Here is a 21,226-nt window from a genome sequence, read left to right on the forward strand (position 1 = left end):
AGTTCGGCCAGTTTTGACGGAACAGGAAAATATGACTTATTTTGAAATGACTTTTCCTTTTTTTTTTCAAAATTTCCGCAGAGTTTTAGGATAATTCAAATACCTATTTTTTTTTTTTTTTTTTTGATTTTCTCTTTTTTCTTTCCCTATTCTAGAAGTCAGTCAACATGCAAGCTGAAATAGACAGATACACAAGTAGCACGTAAGATGCATCATGATGGTCTTTTAATTTAGGTACACCTGTCCTAGACAGACCCAATCCCTGTGTTGAGTCCCCAAAGTCAAATGCACGTGATGCAAACAAAACGTTACTACTAGGGATCCGGAATGAGGCTATGTTATTCTAGGTTTAAAACCTGGGTGTATTGTTCTAGACCTGGCTTACCCGAGCAGACAGCTCGAGCCGAGGGGGCAGCGTACCGGGAATACAAAAGTTTCACCGGCTTTGCAACTTGTACGAACCTCGTTTTAAAATTGGGATATGACTCTAACAGAAAAGAAGTCACACGAAGTGCGCACTTCCCAGATGATTTAGAAGACTCAGAGAGAAGAGGGTTTCGTAACAATTTATATACAGTCCAAACAATATCAAAGCGGTAAAAAACGGCAATTAGCACATTAGGCTCAAACATATAAAAATCAGATAATAAATAAAAGCCAACTATAACAGTTATTCTAAGCTCGAATTCTGAACCTTGAACCAGAAGTTCTGGGTTCTTTTCCCCATCAGAGTCGCCAGAGCTGTCACACCTCTTTTTTACCACCTGAGAGGGGATATAAGGGAGTTTTTTCAATTAAAGTGACAGAAATTCGGGTAAGGAATTCTTTTAACCCGGGAGAAGGTGTTAGGCATTCCTGGGTTCCGTTGTTTTAGCAAGCTCGCTCAATTATTAATAATTGGCCTAATTATATGATTAATTACATGTTTAAACCTATTGTGCATTTTTAACTCTATAATCGCTTTTAATTATTTTAACCGCTTTTTAGAATTTATGGAATTATTTCTTGAACAAGTTACGATTATCGTGCACTTGCCGTTTTGGAACACACCACAAACCACGCTACATGAAATGCACCCTCGATTCGCGACATATTTATTTTATTATTAATATTAGAAATTATCATGATCGGGTACATGAAATGCACACCCGAATTGGGAATTATGTATCGTGGCCATGCCACGGGAACCGTACCCATAGTCACGATGATTTATTATTGATCGTGCTTAAAGTAACTAGCGCATTTGAATTATTTCCCTAAAACTAATTTGAGATTATTGAGAGATCATAAGAGTATGGAAGTCATTGTGGAAGAAATGAGGTAAATTAATTATGGAAAGATAGGCTAGTTTATAGCCTTATTGACATTTGGGCCCTGTTTGGATTCAACACAATTGATCTAATTTCTTGCAAAATTCAGTCCAACACCTAATTTTAATATTACTTGAAATCCCAACAGCACACGTCTCATGAGACAACAAACTTTATTTAATTTACTAGAAATTATTTTGTATTAACTTCATACAAAAAATCACACTTTGGAAACCAACATCTAAGTTTCCTCTCTTCTTGGCAAGTTGTAAAAGTATGACCTTGTATTTATAATGATGAGAGTGACATGGTTGATGGCTTATTCACGAGTTTGGTTTTTTCTAGAAATTGTTTACTACTACCATTTTCTTTTCTATAATATAATTTTGTTTGTTTACAAATAAACTAACAAACAAAAAAGAATCCAAGTCATAGACGTTTTAACTATTCCCCAAAGCAAATAAGCAGAGTATTCAAAATTAGAATATAAAGCTATCAAAACCAAAGAGCAAATCAGATATTCAAAACCATATTAATAAGGCCTCGCTTTATTCAAGCTTCACACGAACCAATACAAGATGAACTCCAAAATGAAGATCCGAATTTAGAAGTTAAAAAGAAATGGACCTTAATTAAACAAGAATGGAATTTAGCACTCGACAGACCATGGAAGCTTCGGCAAACTCTATCGACTCTTCGGAAATTCGAGGCTCGTTGGCAAGGCGAACTTCGAATCCCCAAATTTAAAATCTCACTCGACTGCAATTGGCGTGTTTTAATGGTAAGGGCAGTTGTGTTTTTTAGAGTAGCTTTTAGAGTTGGGTTGATGGTGGATTTTAGCTGGGTATTGATGGTGGTTTCTGGCTGAGTTTCGCATTTTTTGGTTGAGGAAGAAAGCAACCACCGTCAACGTATTTTCGACGTATGATTGGAATTATAGAAATTGAAGCTTTAGGAGATCTGTGGAGAGATATGGTGAAAACAATAGTTCCAAAAAAATCGTGCTTTGCCTCAAAAGTGACGACGGAAATGATGAACCAAAAAGAAGGCAAATTCTAGTCCTCTTCTGTTGAGTTGCAGAGGAAAGAGACGATGAGGAGTGAGCTCCTTTCTATGGGGCATGCGGCTGATCTTTTTTAGTCTAGGTCTCCCCTCTATTTAGGAATTTAGGCATTGTTTTATAGGGGTAGGAATTAGGTTAGGTCAAATGGGGAGTGGGTATGGGCTCAATGTTTTGGGCTATCCGAAATTGGGCCTTTTCAATTAAGACCAAACAAAATTAGCCCAAATTTCATACTCTTTCTTTTAAAACAAGACAAAAAATACTACACCATTTATTAATTAATCCTACTTAAGTAAAATAATTATTAAAATAAAACTATCCGTTAAAACAAACCTATTTTGGTATTTTCTTTAAAAATATCATACTAAAAGATAAAATATGGAAAAATCATTGTAAACTTAAGATAATATTCCTGAAACTATTTTTTTGTATTTTTTTATTTTATGTAAGGTAGAGAAATTAAAAGTAACTAGATAAAAATGTTAATTAGCTAAATAAGAGAAAAATATTTTTGTAATTTTTATTTTTGTGATAAAATAAAGTAAAGAGAGCAATACTAAACCTAAACTAACTATTTACGCTAAAATGTGTAAAATCTTGGGGAGAGTCAAAAATTACATGTCTCCTCATGAATCACCTTGGCCACGTCAAAGTTGTGACCATTTATAAAGCACCAAATAAGAACCGCTCGAGGACCATTCACCTCTGTAGTGTTGGAAGACGGGATCAGGCGGTTGTTGATAACATACAACCAACACTTCCCTTCAAAGGTTAGCGCCGCGGAGTGAAACTTCTGACCATACTTCATCCAGACAATTTCCTTTCCGAGTACACAGATTGTTTCAAAGAACATCTCCCACTGCGTGTGTGATCTGCCATACCCTTCATAATAGTCTTCATATGGATCTACAGGAGGAGGCAGCTAGTATATCCTCCGTATAGCCTCAACAGAGGCATCCACCGCCTTTCTGCGCATAGTTACTACGCCATTCACATGTTCTTTTACATTAGCTTAGAACTCAGGGATAACCATCACATTCCCCTCGTTCGGCTCATCAATGAAGATTTGTAGCCCCCGTCTTACCAGCTCATTATACAAGTTAGGGCAGCCCAGCTAGACCGACCCTATATCTATGCCCCTTTTTGGTATCGGTTTCTTAGGGGCCTATCCGCAAAGCAGTCCTGAGCCATGGCAAAGACGAACCTGCTACTATCAAAGGGACGAGCAGGAGCTGACCTGCGCGCCTTGGACGATCCAGCTTGACTGTTGGAAGAGGCACCTATGGTGCGGTGTTTCCTAGATTGAGCCATAGTACCTGGAAAAGGAATAACATTAGCACAACCAAAAAAAATTGTGACTCAATGCAGTTACTCAGACTTCATGTGCACAATTGGTCACAATTACTCATTAACACTCACTGTGGCATTTAAACAAACATCTTGTGGGCATTATATACTCACACCCCAATTCAAACATGTTGCACCTCAATACCACCACAATTTCCCCAAATTCAACCACTAAGTGAAGATACAACTCCACCAACGTTACCACCACAATCACTACACAAACGCTACACATGTCTACTAAGAAAAGAACAAAAAAAACTGCTACATAATTTAAAAAAACAAAAATCTATTAAAAAAAATGGCAAAAAGAACCCATACCTATAGTGAGAGAATGTGGGGAGAAATGAAGAATAGTAGGGGAGAGCGTGGCTTAAACCTTGGGGAATTTGGGTTGGGAATTTGGAGAAGATGGAATTTGTAGAAGAAGGGGGTTAGGGTTGGGGGAGTTGAGCGTTGGGGATTTTTGGGAGTGAAGAAGGGGGAAGTAATTAGAATAGGAGGGAAATAACATTTAACAATTATACAAAATAAAAAAATAATTAAAAAAATAAAACAAAGTGTTAAGCTAACAGGCGAAACTAGCGCGGCCGCGCTAGTCAAAACAGTGTACTTGGCCATATGCACGGCCACTAGCGTGGTCGCGCTTCTAGCGCGGGCAGTAGTGCAGTCATAGTGCGGTCGCGCTAGTGATGGAGAAGCTGAGGCAGAATGTTTGCCCATATGCGCAGCCTGTAGCATGGTGGTTAGTGCAGGCGCGCTCCTGGGCACGAAATTTTTCCATTTTTTTCACCTGTTTTTTTCATGTCCGATGGACTTATCACCTGCCCAAGCTCACCTGCATTGGTTAGTACTTCTCAAATTCAAAATTAATGACTACTAACTATCATTAGGTTGCCTCCCAACCAGCGACTTAGCTAATGTCGTGGCACGACAGTTACACCAAATAAATAGGTTGCCTCTCATGCAGCGCCTGATTTAACGTCGTGGCACGACGCAGATAAGCGTATTTAAGGCTCGCTCGATCTCTGAGGTTCAGTCAGATGGATCTCTGATACTTCCTTTGGTTCATTCATGCCCACATATAGTTTCAATCTCTGCCCATTGACTCTAAATGTATGAGAGTCTTTCTCTAAGGAAATCTCTACGGCGCCTGAGGGGAATACTTCGACCACTCGAAATGGTCCAGACCATCGTAACTTGAGTTTTCCCGGAAATAGCCTTAATCTTGAGTTATAAAGCAATACCATGTCTCCGGGATTGAAATTTCGCTCAACAATGTTCTTGTCGTGCAAGCTCTTCATTCTTTTTTTGTACAACCTTGTGCTCTCAAAAGCAAGATATCGGAACTCGTCGAGCTTATGCAATTCTGTGACTCTAGTTGTTCCCGCAGCCTCAATGTCAAGATTCAACTATTTCATTGCCCACCAAGCTCTATGTTCTAGTTCCACTGGCAAGTGACCGGCCTTCCTGAACACCAACTTTTATGGTGACATACCAATTGGTGTTTTGAACGTAGTTCTGTAGGCCCAAAGTGCATCATCTAGCTTTTTCGCCCAATCTGTTCTTGTGGCATTCACAGTCTTGGTCAGTACACTCTTTATCTCTCTATTAGATACTTTGACATGTCCACTGGTATGAGGATGATACGGGTTGCCACCTTGTGGCATACATCGTACTTTGCTAACAATTTCTCGAAGGCTCGATTGCAGTAGTGAGTGCCTCCGTTACTGATAATAGCTCTCGGGGGTCCCAAAACGGGTGAATATATTCTTCTTAAAAAACCCCACCACCACTCTTGCATCATTTGTGGGAAGTGTTGTAGCTTCCACCCATATGGACACATAATCTACAGCAACAAGTATGTACTTATTGCCAAAGGAGCTGACAAAGGGGCCCATGAAATCTATCCCCCAGACATCGAACACTTCAACCTCTTGAATTGGGTTCATGGGCATCTCATGGCGACGGAAAATGTTCCCGATTCACTGACATTCATTACAGTCCTTCACCCATTGATGTGCATCCTTAAACACTATTGGCCAGTAGAACACTGCTTCTAGCACTTTCGCAGCCGTCCTGACTCCTCCAAAATGCCCACCATACGCCGATGTGTGGCATGCCTACAAAACAGAAGATTGTTATATCTCAGGGACACACCTCCCGATCATATTGTCAACACATATTCAAAACAGATAAGGTTCATCCCAATAATACATGCGGCAGTCACGATAAAACTTTTTTTTACACAGAGGAAAGGTCATAGGGAACTATACCGCTTGCCAGGTGATTTGCAAAGTCTGCATACCGTGGCACTTCCTCAAGGCTTGTAGCGAGTAGCTGATCGTCTAGAAAGGTTTCCAGAATATCCTCAACCTCAACTGAGTTTTCAGCTCCTTCAAGTTGTGATAGATGATCAGCGACTTGGTTTTCTGTGCTCTTACGGTCACGAATCTCAAGGTTGAACTCTTGCAGTAACAGTACCCAACAAATCAGGTGCGATTTGGACTCCTTCTTCTCAATCAAGTACCTGAGAGCTGCATGATCAGTATATACAATTACCTTAGATCCAATCAGGTATGATCTGAACTTGTCGAATGCAAACACCACAGCCAACATCTCCTTTTCAGTCACAGTGTAGTTCAGTTGGGCTCCACTTAATGTTCTACTAGCATAGTAAAGTGGGTGCATTAGCTTGTCTTTCCGCTGTACCAGCACTGCCCCCACTTCATAGTCACTAGCGTCACACATGAGTTCAAATGGTTGCTTCCAGTTGGGGGAAACAATGATGGGTGATGTGACTAGCCTCTTTTTCAACTCCTCGAATGCTACCCTGCAATCATCAGAAAATAAGAAAGGGTGATCTTTTTCTAACAACTTACAGAGGGGGTTGGCAATTTTTGAGAAGTCTTTTATGAATCTCCGGTAGAATTCGGCATGCTTGAGGATGCTCCTGATTGCATTGACCGTAGTGGGGGTGGCAGCTTTGCTATCACATCAGCTTTAGCATGATCCACCTTGATTCCCTTACTTGATACCCGGTGTCCCAAGACTTTGCCCTTTTGTACCATAAAATGGCACTTCTCCCAATTAAGTACCAGGTTAGTCTCAATACATCGTTTCAACACTTGGGTCAGATTTATAAGGCACTCGTCGGATGAGTTTCCCACCACCGAGAAATCATCCCTGAACACCTCCATTATGTCTTCGACCATGTCAGTGAATATGGCCATCATGCACCTTTGGAATGTGGCGGGTGCATTGCATAGGCCAAAGGGCATCCTCCGAAAAGCATAAATGCCATATGGGCATGTGAAGGAGGTCTTCTCTCTGTCCTCTGGTGCAATGGAGATTTGATTGTACCCTGAGTATAAATCCAAAAAACAGAAGTGGGACCTCCCTGCCAATCTGTCAAGCATTTGATCAATGAAGGGAAGTGGGAAGTGGTCTTTTTGGGTGGCCAGATTTAATTTCCTGTAATCCATACAAATTCTCCAGCCTGTGACGGTTCTTGTCAAGATCAGCTCATTGTTATCATTTTTGACCACCGCCATACCACCCTTCTTAGGAACACATTGCATCGGGCTAACCTAGTTGCTGTCAGAGATGGGGAAAATGATTCCCGCATCCAACCACTTAATCACCTCTTTCTTCACCACTTTCTTCATGTTGGGGTTCAGCCTTCTTTGGAGATCCCTGGAAGGTTTGTGCCCTCTTCCAGCAGAATTTTGTGCATACAATATGCCGAGTTGATCCCCTTAATGTCTGCCATGGTCTACCCGATGGCAGTCTTGCACTCTTTGAGTACCTGCAAAAGTTGTTGTGCCTGCACATCTAACAAACTAGATGAGATAATAACAGGTAATGTGGAGTTACGTCCTAGGAACTCATACATGAGATGAGCGAGCAGTGGCTTCAGCTCCAGCTTTGGTGGTTCTTCTATGGATGGCTTGGCTGGAAAAGTTTCTTTGTTTTCTAAGTGCAGAGGCTCGAATTCAAGTGTTCTATCCCAAAACCCTCCGCCCTCTAAAGCCAACACCCATTCTACCAATTCTTCCCCATTCACCTCATTTAAATTTACCAGACATGCAGCAAGAGGGTCCTCAATAGTCAACATCTCATCATCTGTTTCTACAATTACATCCACGGCATCAATAAGAGAACAATTGGCGAATTCACTTGGTCGCCTCATAGATTTTTGCACATTGAATGTTATCTCCTCATCGTTCAACCTCATCTTGAGCTCCCCAGTTTCACAATCAATGAGAGCTCTCTCTGTGGCCAAGAACAGTCTTCCTAAAATTATGGGAATTTCTTCATCCACCTTGCAATCTAGAATCACAAAATCTGCAGGGAACACAAATTTTCCTACCTGAATCAACACATCATCCAAGATATCAGAGGGTCTTTTCACGGTTCTATCAGCCAGCTGCAATAACATAGAAGTGGGTCTAACTCTTCCAATCCCCAACCTCTTATAGATCGCCAGGGGCATAAGATTTATGCTAGCCCCCAAATCAGAAAGTGTCTTGGCAAAAGCAAAGTTACCAATGGTGCAGGGAATTGTGAAACTCCCTCGGTCAGACAACTTTTCAGCAACTGGTCTAGTCACCACAGCACTGCAGGTCTGAGTTAGGGTCATTGTGGCTAAGTCTTGGAAATCGAATTTTCGGGACATCAAGTCCTTCATCATTTTTGCATAACCAGACATCTCCTTCAAAGCATCAATTAATGGAATATTTACCTGGATTTGTTTCAGCATCTCCAAGAATTTCTTGTATTGTTCCTCTTTCTGGTATTTGGCCAGCCTCTGTGGGAATGGTGCTGGAGGTCTCTTCTTCCCAATGGTTTGGGTATTCTCTTTGTCAGATGACACCTCAACTATCAGTTCCTGGGCTGTCTCAGCTTCTTTCTCAGCCTCAATCTGTGTGTTAGGTTCTTCCTAGGCAGACTATACTGTCACCTCTGTCAGTTTCGTTGAATCATCTAGCTCAATAGGCACTAGTACAAGTGTCTCAGCCTGTCTGCTTTCTCGAGCCCTTTCTTGCTCCAAGTCTAAGACTCTGCCATTGACTCACTGCCATCAGCTACTTCAGGCCTTGATCTTTTGGATTTATCTGAGTATCTGCAGGTAATGTCCCATGAGGACGATTATTTAAAGACATCGAAATCCGGCCCATCTGCACTTCAATATTCTTTATAGGTGACTCATGTGCATCTACCCTTTCACTCATTTTTGCATTTGACCCAATAACCTGCTGCATCATTGCCTCGAGTCTAGCAAACCCATCTTCCTATCTTCCACCATGCTGCTGTTGAGGAGGATGATAACTCTGATGTTGATTTTGATTGTTATATCCATGTGGCCTTTGGTAAGGTGCCATATTATTATGAGGTCGCATACCTCCCATATTTCTATTGTTGAGCTGTTGCTGGACTGGCCTGTATGGTTGATTTTGTTGGCCCCTATTCTGACCACCTTATCTCTGGCCTCCATAATTAGACACATAATTCATGTCCTCAAGGTAGTGATGATAATCACTTTCTGCATTCCATTGATTACCAATTCGCTGACTAATGCAAGATGGGCATAAGCTCCTATTGGTAGTATCCACAATGTGTACCTGCTGCTTCTGCCCTAACTCTTCCACCTTTTTGGTAAGTATACTCATCTATGTCATTAATATGGCCATATTTTCAACAAGAGTGTTGGATGGATCTAAGGGCACTAAGTGAACTACTGGAGTGATAGGTGCATTCCTGGGTGTCCACCCTAAATTCTGTATTATCTTGTCAAGCAGACTCTGGTTTCTCTCCATGTTTTGCTCAAGAATGCTCCACCAGCTAAAGCATCAATATTAGCCTTCATGCTATCTATCAAACCCATGTAAAACCGTTGCCCTAACATTTGATCTGGAATACCGTGGTGCGGACATATAACCAACATCCCTTTGAATCGTTCCCATGTTTCTTGCAGTGTATCCATTGATTTATGTTTGAAGCTCAAAATTTCATCAATTTGATGAGCAGTCTTGTTGGGTGGATGAAACTTATTCACAAATTGCTTGAATAATTCCTCCCAAGTCGTGATGGAATTAATGGGGAGCGAGTTTAGCCAAGTCTGGGCAGCTCCTGTCACTGAGAATGGAAACAACAACAACTTTATTGCTTTCTGAGTTATGTTGGGCTGCCTTTGAGCTTTGCAGATTGACAAGAAATTCTTCAAGTGTTGTTGAGGATCTTCAATGTATGACCTCGAAAATAGTCCCTTGTTTTGCAACAAGTGCAGCATGTTGTTCATAATTTGAAAAAATTCGGCCTGTATCTGTGGGACTAATATCAATGTGGCCAAATTCTCTATTGTAGGTTGTGCCCAGTCATATAGAGCAGCCTCTGGCACAAGAGGTGCCATTGGCGCCAATGGCACAGCTGGATCTAACACATTATCCCCCATGTCTGGTTCGAGTTGTTCAGTTGATTGTTGTTGTTTGTTTTTCCGGTTGGCCCGATTCAAGGCCTTGAAAACTTTCTCGGGATCTGATAATGATTCAAATACTTCACCAGTTCTCGATGAGTTCCTAGGCATGCACCTGTACAACCAAGTCAACAAACGTTAAACTTTCAATGTATATATTGGAAATAAAGAAAATTGATTACACTAAGAATTTTTGTATTTTTTTCAACTGTAATTTAACACCGTTAATCACCCAACAACGGCGCGAAAATTTGATCACGTCCAACTCTAGTCCTAAAAAGGATAAGCGGTCGTTACAAATATAATCTGAGTATTTAGCCCAGAGTCGAATCCCACAGGGAATTAACCTACCAATTACTCTTGTCAGACTCACTGAATTCTTCGTAATCAACTTTCCAGATATTTTGAATAATAATTGGAGATGTTTTTACTAACTATAACTGAATGAAAGCAAGTAAATTAAAATCTAACTATGACTTGGTTGTATGCAAATAAGAGAAAGATCTAAGGTTATGATTTCTCCTATTGATGGAATCCCTTCCTGTTATGTTTCACATAGAATTGCTTAATCGTCTCTATCGATCATGAGCACTCTTACTACCGTAAATCTCTCCCGAGTAATTACGACAATTTACTAGACGCACTCTCCCGAGTTACACTAGCTGACTTTTACTACAGCTCACTTTAGATCGCACCCAAGGTTTCGTTATCCCTAATCCTGCCTTTAAACCCTCAGTTATTGATCTCTCATATACTTTGGGAGTGATGTTGTTCAACAATTACCTAAATATGCACTCTCTCCCGAGTAATACATACTAAATAGGCACAACTAATTGAGGATCCTATCAATTAACTACAACAAGAACATAGTTGAACAAATAGAGATTAAACCGGGCAAACTATATTAACATAACACGAAGTTCATCCTTCAATAGGTTCCATCAAAACCCTAGACTAAATATTTAGCTACTCATAATCGTATTCATACTAACAACAGCAAAATTCATCATAATGGTAAAATACAAAAGGAAGAAAGGAAGAACTCGATGTTGAATTATCCTCCTTGCCTCTTGCCTCTCCTTGCCTTCAACTAAGCTGTAAAAACCTTGATTCTGTCCCTTTGGGCGAGCTGGACCTCTTATAGGTTAAGTGGAATTACCCCCGAACTTTCAAGTTTACCCCTGAATTATATGTTCCGAACTAGACTAGCGCGGTCGCATTAGTGGGCGCGCTAATGACCGCACATATGGCATAGTATTTTGCCTCGAGTTCCTGGGCTAGCGCGGTCGAGCTAGTGGGCGCGCTAATGGCCGTGCTAAGCTGATCATCATTTTAGCTCATCTTTTCTCTCTTCTTTCACATGTACTCAGCTCCAAGGGGTTTCCCTTGCTTCAATTTGGCTCCAAACACCATCCTAAGTCCTCATAAGCGCAACTCGCTCCTGCAAAACATGAAATTCATAATTAGAGCCAATTTATCGTCATTTAACTAACCTAGAACAGTGAAACATAGTCAAGCTGGGACATAAACAGTCGCCAAATTACATGAATCTAACCTATTATCAGAGAATTTTTAAAATCTCGACACCAAAATTTTAATCTATTTTAAAGTACTAGTAATATTAAATTATATTCTGAAAAGAGAGTAAAAAAAATTGCTTTTCCTATCGGTTAATTCCCCATTCTTCTATATTTTTCTTTTAATATTTTGATGTGAAGATGTTTTTTTAAGAAAGTGAGATTTCTCATTTCCCCTTTGTCACGCATAATCACTGACCCCAGACATCCATTGAAGTGGAACTAGGGGCCATACTGGTTAGTTTTGCTGGGAGAATAACTGAACAAAATCAATAATAAGAGATATGTTGGATCTGTAGCCCCCTATTTGTTTGATCATTTCTTTTCTTTTATCTTCCTTTGTTTTAAAATTAAAAAATAAAAGTAGTAGTAGAATTTTCCGCCTTCAATATTTGATATTTTTATACAATATATTTTTTGTATATTTGTATCTGATTTATACATAATAAAAATAATTTCATACAACTAATTATATATTATACAACTTATCTATAATTTTCATATATTATTTCTACCTAGTTATATACAACTACAATATCATACAACTTAAATACAATTATTATACAAATTTTATACAATATGTCTTTGTAGACATTTTGTATCTGATTTGTATATATTTTGTATCTAATTTGTATATATTTTGTCTGTGGTGTGTGCTTCTTCCTCTCTAAAATTTCAATCAAAACTTACTCTCTTAATACAATTTTGATACATATCAATAACTTTATGTAAAATGATTGTATTGATAACTTAAATACAAATTTTATACAATGATTCACATATTATACAACTATTGTTCAACTTTCATACAACATTCAAATAAAAAAAATATATAACTACAACAGAATATAATTTACATACAATTATACTACCACTTTATAACAATTTCGTAAGTAAATTGTATATCATGTCTTCTTCTTCGACTTCGAGTTTCAATCTGAAATTCAGCCAAAATCAAGTCTAATCTTCACCAAACACCCTCAAAATTGAGATATAAACTCCAAACAATATTCTCAATTGTTTACAACAACACACAGTCCAAACAAATAATGATTTTTGAAAATTTAAATTCGAATTCAAAGCTTCAAAGCTTTTTAATGGTTGTCAATGGTGGAGAGTCAAACATCTTCAATATTTATTGATTGACAATTTCAATTTGAACACCAATTGTGCAACATTATTAAAATTTAAACACTAATTGTGCAACACTTTCAGCTCTATATTACTGGAATTTCAATAAGTGTGGAATTGATGCTCTTTTCCCTTTGATCTACATTACTAGAATGAGGGATTGAGAGACATAGAGAGATGTAGAGAGAGAGAGGAGGAGGGAGAGAGAATTAGGATGGGAAATAATTAATTCCTTATTCAACTCCTAATATAAAAGAATACTCATTTAATTTCTAAAGTGTATATAATTGGTAAATTTTATATGCGTATGTAATTAAATTAAAACTTGAGTAAGGGGGGCAATAAAGTTTCAAATAGCGTATAGGAAGGTAAAATTTCCCTTAAACTACTAATCTGAAAACTGGCTAACCCATATTATTTTTACGTTTAAACCCAATTCAACCAAGCCCAAAAGGCTTATCAAGGCCCAGCGATCCATTTCATAACAACCCATGGACTCCCAGTCGGGTCAAGTTGCAAATGAAGGCCGCCTTTTCTTCTTCTGATGATGATGATACTGTAAGCCGGTGGAGCTGAGCAATTTCAAAATGAGAAAGCAAGTGCTAATCTTAACGGAAGCTGCGGCGTCGAGAATACGGCAGCTGTTAGAGCAGCGTCAGCGTTCTTTCCTCAAGCTTGGCGTCAAATCTCGCGGCTGTAACGGCTTATCTTATACCCTCAATTATGCAGGTTTTCCCCCTCTATCAAAATGGTTTACGATCTTCTTTTTAAGCTAATGTCATTTTTTTTCTTCCTGTTTGAGTTTTGAAGTGTATAATTTATCTGAAACCCGGATAAATGGAGGATATTTGCAATAGATAAATAGATTATATATTGCATCCAGCTTAAAAATAATTTAATTATAATGACCCATGATCAGTTTAAATATAAGAAATGTTTTTATACTGTTACTTATATTGGAAAAAATTGCTTACTGTAACCAATTTTCCTCACTGCTGCTCATTTGTATAATCTAAGACTTCTGCCCCAAACTTGCCTAACATTTTTGAACTGATGATTTTGGTTTTGGAAAATGAATTTTGATCCCCCCAAAAAAAAGGTTTTGGAAAATGAATACAATATTTCAAACTCTTTTGCCATTCTCGGAGGCGTTCTTTTCCACTGTGCTAACTGTTAATTATCTGAATCTGCTGAATAAGAAACGTCTTGCATCGCTTTCCGTCATTATTTGAGCTGCATTATAATTGGTGTACTGATAGTTTGAAGTTTGTCACAACAACAACAAACCCTGCTGAATCCCATATGGGGTCTGGGGAGGGTAGTGTGTACGCAGCCTTACCCCTATCCTTTAAAGGCAGAGAGGCTGTTTCAAAGTTTGAATTTTGTCGCACTGAGTTAAATCAGTAGAATATATCACTCGTCAAATTTGTGCGAGCAGGCACAGAGAAAGTTTACTGAGTTCACACTTCACAACAGTAGTCTTCATTTATTTTGTGCTTGAAGTTTCAATATCATACTAGCAACATTTGCGTAGAGCTAGTTCTAGCGATTTGTGCAAGCATGTCCCTACAGATTATTCTGCCATTTTTGACCAATTGTAATTAATTTCCTTTAGATCTTGCCTATTATAAAGATTAATAATTGATGCACCATCTGTGAAATGTGTTAAAGAAAAAAAACCCATCTATGAAATTTCTTCTCTCATGTTTGTATTGATTTCTAAACTGACCTTGAATTGTACAGATGATAAAGGAAAATTTGATGAGTTGGTTGAGGACAAGGGCGTGAAGATACTGATTGATCCAAAGGCTCTTATGCACGTCCTAGGTACAGAGATGGATTTTGTTGATGATAAGCTCAGGTATGAGATGGTATTTCCATTTTATATCCTACTAGTATTGCCATATTATGTCTTCTATTCATGGCTACTACTGTTGCAAATTGCAATCATAACCTTTTTCTTATGATCGATCTTTTAAGCTTAATTATTCTTTGAGCTGTCAAGTCACAACATTAAGTATCACTATAAGACAATAAGCTAAGATTAAATCAAGTTTAATTTTCCACTTTTTCTTGTACCGTCTCACATCACGACATTAAGTATCTATATGAGCTAAGATAAAGCAAGTTAATTTTGTTAGTTTTCCAGTACAGTTGTGACATAACTGTGATGTTTAAAAGGCTGAAGTCAACTGCTGCCTTTTTTCTTTTCCCCTGCACAGACAACCCTCCTTTAGTTTTTCTTCAGAAGCTTTCCGATGCTTTATTTATTGAAGTTGACTTAAATATAATAGTAGTTTTTTTAATCCCTATGACTTTTGCAACTAGTCTTGTTGAATTCTTTAAACTAACCTATCATGTCCTTTTAGGGACTTTGCTTCAAGGAATAAGAAGGTGTAATGAAATAGCAATTACGTGATTTGATCTCTTTCGTTTGTGGTTTCTAGCTTTTGTTCAATCTTTTCTTTGCCATTTGAAGCCTCATTCTCTTAATACGGATATAATCTTTACATTCTCCTATCTATCTTAATATCAGTGATTCCCATGGAGGAAGATAAGAAAATATGCTTCAAATGATTAAGACTTCATGCTCTAACTTTTCAGTAAAAAAATTGATTGAGACTGCACACTGACTCATTTCTTTCCCTTTTTTCCCTGGTAAAGTAATGCTCTTGTTTCCCTCAAATAAACTTTGGTGCTAGGTTGCTCGGACACGGGTGCGGATCTAGAGGTCAGATCCTTCGAGATGTAAATTCTAAGATTTGGGGATACGGATCCTAGTACGGATACGGGTGTGGGGATCCGGCTAAAAATAATTCAAAAAAATAAAAATATAAAAATTATCTCTAAATTATGAGAAATTTTGTGGAATACTTACGTATAGTTTGTAAAGTGTGGATTTTTTTTTTTTCAAGTTGTAGATAAGTAAATAATTGATTTCTTAAGTAAGGTATGCTATTTTCTTCAAGTTTACCTTAGTTTTGGTTCTGATTTCGGGAATCAAATTGTATCTCGTTTCAAATTTTTCCTCCTGTTGTAGTCAAAATACTCAAAATTATTTGACCGAATCTGTTACGGATCACATACCCACACTCATACTAGTGTCGTGGCAACACAGGTGCGGCACCTAAACTGCCATGTCGGAGCAACTTAGCTTTGGTGATGGTTTGCCTAGTGGATGGACACATTTTGGCCTCCTTGTAACTATCCCATCTTGAAACCCCTAGCCTAACAACATATGCTTTCTCTCTTATTGCCATGGCAGATCAACCACCCTCAATCCGGTTGCTTCTTTTCCACGCAATTTAGAACTTTAGGAATATGAACTTTATATTTTAATTAGGAAAATTGAACATATAACAACCTTCTAATATTGTTCTGAGTTCTGACTGTGATGAACTGGCTAATCTGAAGGTCGACTTTGAAAAATGGTTAATCTTCGGTTGGCTGTTGTCCTGTTGTGATGGTCAGTTCATATCTTGGTCATATGATTCAGTTTCTAGTTTGTAAAAGATGGCATTTTGGCTAATGATGAAGGTGGTTTTTGAGGTGGATTAGGAATGAATTTCATGACTTTTACGTGGAGAGCATTCCGTCTTTTGCAGGTTTTCGTTCAATTATATCCCTACGTAACTTGTCATCTAAGGCTGCGGCCAAGATCCTATTTCTATTCTAAAGCAAAATCCCAAAAACAAACTCGGGATGAGCATCAAAAATCCATTTAGCTCTTGCTCGATTCATAGTATCTGTGTCCTTGTGAAACCGACAGGGGCGGATTTACGTAGAGACTTTGGGGTGGTACGGCACCTGGACACTCGGGTAAAATTCTATATATGTACTGGTATTTTACCGGAAAATATGATATAGGATCTGAGTGGCACCCAAAGGTAACAAAATGAATGTGGGTGCCATGGTTGAGTTGCCAAATTTTCACATGCAAAACCCAGGTTCGAATCTCACCTGGTTCCAAGCTAGTGCTTATTTCCCCTGTGGTCGTAGTTGCTCCTCTTTTTTAATTTTTTCTATTTCCTTCATTTTTGTAGTTGCTCCTCTTTTTTAATTTCTTCTATTTTCTTCATTTTTGTAGTTGCTCCTCTTTTTAATTCCTTCTATTTTCTTCATTTTTGTATTTCCACTCTCTTTGTACAACCTCATTATTATTATTATTATTATTTATGTAGAATTATATAATTATTTCCTTTTTCTCATTCTAGATCTTCATATTTTATTTGAATGTGATTTTAATTATTTTTTAATCATCTAATGTTATATTTTTCTAGATCTGTATTTGCTAACTTAAATTTTATTTATGTTTTTAATCATACTAAATAGAATTTGTATTTAGAGAATTAGATCGAATTGGGCAGTTGTTTTGGTGATCACATATTTATTTATGCACTAAAAATCTAGTAAACTGATTGAAATATTTCATAATGGATCGGATCAAACAGAACCGAAGTAATTCAGAATGGGTTGAACCGGCAGAATGTACACCCTAATTCAATCTCCTTCGCTAGTGGTAGGTTTGTAAAAAAATAATGGCACCCGTAATCATCAAATCCTGGATCCGCCTCTGGAAACCGATCCACTGTACTTAACTGCTTAAATTCTAGTGGCACTAAGTTGCAGCACCCATTTACATTCCAGTATTGTTGTTCACAAACCTGGTTAATCCTTATATGTGTCTCATAAACATCATTAAATCCTATAATCTCACATTATTGTTATTATAAGCAGATCTGAGTTTATATTTATCAATCCAAACGCAACTGGACAATGCGGTTGTGGAGAATCTTTCATGACAACAACTAGCTCAGAAGCTGCTAAGTTGCGTGGCAAATCAAACTGATAGCTTGTTTTAGTCAGTATGATGTACGTTATATATACACTTAGAAGTGTAAGTATATAATCTGGAGTGTCAAATCAATGAGTACGTTAATGGTCAGAAACAAAGGCTTTTGTTAATTTTTCCTCGACCTTTTTTAATCTTCTTTTCTTGTGTACATATTGTAACTCTGTTTCTTCACACCAATAATATGAGTTGATGCATGTATTACTTACTGCAGTAGCCGTTCTAAATAATCAAATTTCCTTTTTTCATTAGTTATTATTTGAGTATAAATTTGGTTGGTTGGACTCTCACTGCTTAGACTATAAATTTTGGTATTTGCATTAGAAACTAAATACCATAATGTGTATTCCTGTGTGCAGCAAGATATGCATAATTGAACAAGGGTAAAGCATGAGGCGAATATAAATGAAGAACATACTTATACCAAATCGTAGGGTGGATTTATAGGTATAAAGCAAATAACAGCATAAATTTTTAGATGAAATGATCACATGATTCAACGTGGTTTTTCGCCTTGAGATTTCTTCGACTCAAATTTTAAAATCACCTTTTGCATGGCTGCTCTGAAACTTTTCACCTTCTGCGTATCATCTGCCAAGTCATTCTTGTCAATACTGCTTCTTATGGTAAAAACACTTGACGGCGACTCGTCTTCTTCGCTTCCATTGAACTTGTAAAGCTTCACGTACTTCATTATGTTCTCCACAAAGTTGTAATGAATTCACAATACAGATGCACTTAATACAAAAGGCGCAATTGGAGCACTGGGGGTGAAGGCACACTATTGCTACACAATGGGTATTTATAGTGTGTGAAGATTCATAATTGAGCATAAAAGACAAAAGAAACAACAAGAGTTTCTGTTAAAGAAAATATTTTATATCAGAGAAAAGATCGAAGGATTTTGTTGGTAGTTATTGGTTGTACCTTTCGTAGCTAATCATAGATGGATCCAAACTAAGATGTCATTTTGCCGTGATGGGAAAAATGCAGGTTTGTTCAACTATATAAAAAGTCACGACAAATTGTTAGCTAACTAGCTAGTACTTCTACATTCTCGTGGCCTTTAATTGTTGGGCAAAAATACAAAAATAGTCGCTCGATCGAAATTAATTGTATTTGCTAGCCAAAAAGTCTATTATATGCATATAATGCCACATACATATAAAAAAAATATGCATTTTATCGGCCATTAATTTTAGAAGTGGTTAAAAATATACATTTCTATTTATTTTGTTTTGTTCTTGCTTTTGCTCATCCATTTTGGCCACCTAATTCTTGTGTCTAAGCCTGTCCAACCAGAGGCAATCAATTAGTTGTAGGTTATGTGAAATTGACCCTTACACATTCCAATCAAGAAAGTTTTGCTTTCAGAATTTCTTTTCTTATTTCCCGCACCATCGCCAGAGACGATCTTAGAATGTAGTATAAAGTTCAAAATATTCAAAAACGAATGTGATCTTTTATATATATATATTATTTTTTTCAGAACTCGCCCCACAACGTAATAATAAAGATTCAGATTATTACAATTCCTTTTTAGAAATCCAAATTTATCTAAGATCCGAAAACATATTCTCGAAAAGGATATATTATTCCATTTTGGAATTCAGTGATAATTCATTGAAAGATATGATCCCGTTCTTAAGAAATTCCCCAAAATAAATAAATAAATAAATAATATTGCCAAAATATTTGACACCATTTGTTGATAATACTGTTTTATACAACTTTTACTAGTTCGTAAAGTTCAATAACTAATTAAAGTTCAGTTATGTGTTATTCTTTTACAATTATATTTAGTTATTATTTTAGTATCTTGTTCCACCACTACCTCAATATACACATTTCAAACTATTATTTTAAACTCCATACTTAATGTGACATCAAATGATGAAAGGAATATATATTCTAGAAAAGGATCAAATTTTCCCCTTACTATCTGAAATGGGGCAACTTTGCCTTCCATTAGACTTTGGTCTAATAAGTCTTGTCGTTGAGCTGACATCTGAGAGTAATTTTAAATTATAATTAAAAGTTTAAGAGCAAATTTAGACATTTTTTCTCGAATAATTTGGATATTGTGGATTCTACTATTTGTAAAGGAAAATACCATAGAATTTGTTAACAGCAGAAATATGAATGAACCAAAACTTTAACTCAAAGTAAAATTGAGCAATTTTGGATGATAGAGAGAAATATTTAGGGAAATTACCAGTTATGTCAGCCCATAACTAAGTTAGTATGAAAATTAGTCAATTCTATTTATTGTTAATATTACCCAATTAGCTATTTGTAGCAAGAAAAATCAAATTTTTACTTTCTTTTGAGTGGGTGTTGTTGGAGTAGATATATCTTAAGAAATTTAAATTTCAGTTTTGGGATAACTTGGTAGAGTTTTGAACTGGTTTGAATTGAAAATTAGAAGTAGAAGATGTACATGAAAAAAGATGTTATCGATCATCTGTGTATCATATATATATCATATTTGTATCAAATATGTATCACATGTATACCTATGTGTGAGATACATGCGTGATACATGTGTCGTAGAAGAATTTTTTGAACTAGATTTTAACTACGAATTTTGATGCCAAATCAGTCCAAATCACCTCCAATATTCCTCAAATGTTGTATATTAACTCGCCTATCTGTTTTCAATGAATTTCAACAATACCCATTGAAAAAAGTCCCTTTTTGCTTAAATATTTGGAATCTTGTACAAATATTTCTGTTTGTATTTTATCACCTTGTTTTCTAGCTCATCCATGAAATTTTCTTTCCGTCTTGCATCTAATGTTGTTGTTCACGTTTAAAACTATGGAAGGAGATCTTTGCACGTGATTCTTGGATAGAAAGAATATTTATTTATTTGAATTTTTTATTTTTATATGTGTTTGACTAGTTTTGGTAAGTCTATGATTCATGGCTGAAGGTTGATAAGTTAGGATTTATTTGGTACATTTCCGTAAGATTCCCAAATATTTACACCATTAATGATACTCCACAAAATCTATAGGGATTTTTATCTAGCTATACTCCCTCCGGTCCACCATAAGTGACCAATTTACTTTTTTTATTTTAGTCCAAAATAAGTGTCCATTTATATAGTCAAGTGTAACGACCCGATTGGTCGTTTTGATTTTTAGGACCCCGTTCCCCTAAATAAGATTTCCTGCCCTTGCTTTAACTAATTTACGATCCGCGGGGATGGTTGGTTCGGGATTTGGAAGAGTTTGGGTTGAAATAGGCACAATTAATTCCCTAAGATTTTATTAAAAGACTAAGTTTGACTTTGGTTAACATTTCGAGTAAATGGACTCGGACTTGTGTTTTGACGGTCCCGGAGGGCCCGTAGGAAAATATGGGACCTTGATGTATGCCCGGAATCGAATTCCGAGTTCCCTAACCCGAGTAATGAATTTTCGTTAGAAATTGTTAAACTGAAATTATAAGAATTTAATGAAATTGAAT

At 37.1% G+C, this 21,226-nt stretch overlaps 2 protein-coding genes across 3 annotated transcripts; one reads left to right on the forward strand and one right to left on the reverse strand.

Annotated features, from left to right (window-relative positions):
* Nucleotides 1-5,444: 5,444 nt before the first annotated feature.
* LOC138869564 (uncharacterized) lies at nt 5,445-8,428 on the reverse strand. Its single transcript, XM_070147191.1, has 6 exons — nt 7,526-8,428; nt 7,362-7,413; nt 7,114-7,216; nt 6,001-6,550; nt 5,711-5,840; nt 5,445-5,566 (listed from the first exon to the last, which is right to left on the reverse strand). The coding sequence occupies exons 1-6, from the start codon at nt 8,426-8,428 to the stop codon at nt 5,445-5,447; spliced, it is 1,860 nt and encodes a 619-aa protein (XP_070003292.1).
* Nucleotides 8,429-13,412: 4,984 nt separating this feature from the next.
* On the forward strand, nt 13,413-17,960 carry LOC104238159 (iron-sulfur assembly protein IscA-like 3, mitochondrial). Of its 2 annotated transcripts, none has more exons than XM_009792451.2 (3): nt 13,413-13,629; nt 14,644-14,761; nt 15,603-15,868. In XM_009792451.2, exons 1-3 carry the CDS (start codon nt 13,488-13,490, stop codon nt 15,679-15,681), a joined length of 339 nt encoding a protein of 112 aa, XP_009790753.1. In that variant the 5' UTR covers nt 13,413-13,487; the 3' UTR covers nt 15,682-15,868. The 2 variants fall into 2 exon arrangements, with proteins under 2 accessions (XP_009790753.1, XP_009790752.1); XM_009792450.2 differs by lacking the exon at nt 15,603-15,868 and adding an exon at nt 17,638-17,960 and having other exon boundaries at nt 13,419-13,629.
* Nucleotides 17,961-21,226: the final 3,266 nt, after the last annotated feature.

The sequence above is a fragment of the Nicotiana sylvestris genome, chromosome 5, assembly GCF_000393655.2.
Source record: "Nicotiana sylvestris chromosome 5, ASM39365v2, whole genome shotgun sequence".
NCBI classification, from domain to species: Eukaryota; Viridiplantae; Streptophyta; class Magnoliopsida; order Solanales; family Solanaceae; genus Nicotiana; species Nicotiana sylvestris.

Bases quoted from the DNA above. Each gene is read 5' to 3' on its own strand.
- LOC138869564 (XM_070147191.1), bottom strand. From the start codon at position 8,428: ATGTCTGGTTATGCAAAAATGATGAAGGACTTGATGTCCCGAAAATTC. The intron at 6,551-7,113 runs GTCCCACTTCTG...TGATGATTGCAG, and splicing joins CTTGACAGATTGGCAGGGAG to GGTAGCATTCGAGGAGTTGA. The intron at 5,841-6,000 runs GCAAGCGGTATA...TCTGTTTTGTAG, and splicing joins CAGACTTTGCAAATCACCTG to GCATGCCACACATCGGCGTA.
- LOC104238159 (XM_009792450.2), top strand. From the start codon at position 13,488: ATGAGAAAGCAAGTGCTAATCTTAACGGAAGCTGCGGCGTCGAGAATA. The intron at 13,630-14,643 runs GTTTTCCCCCTC...TGAATTGTACAG, and splicing joins TTATACCCTCAATTATGCAG to ATGATAAAGGAAAATTTGAT. The intron at 14,762-17,637 runs GTATGAGATGGT...TATTATAAGCAG, and splicing joins TTTGTTGATGATAAGCTCAG to ATCTGAGTTTATATTTATCA.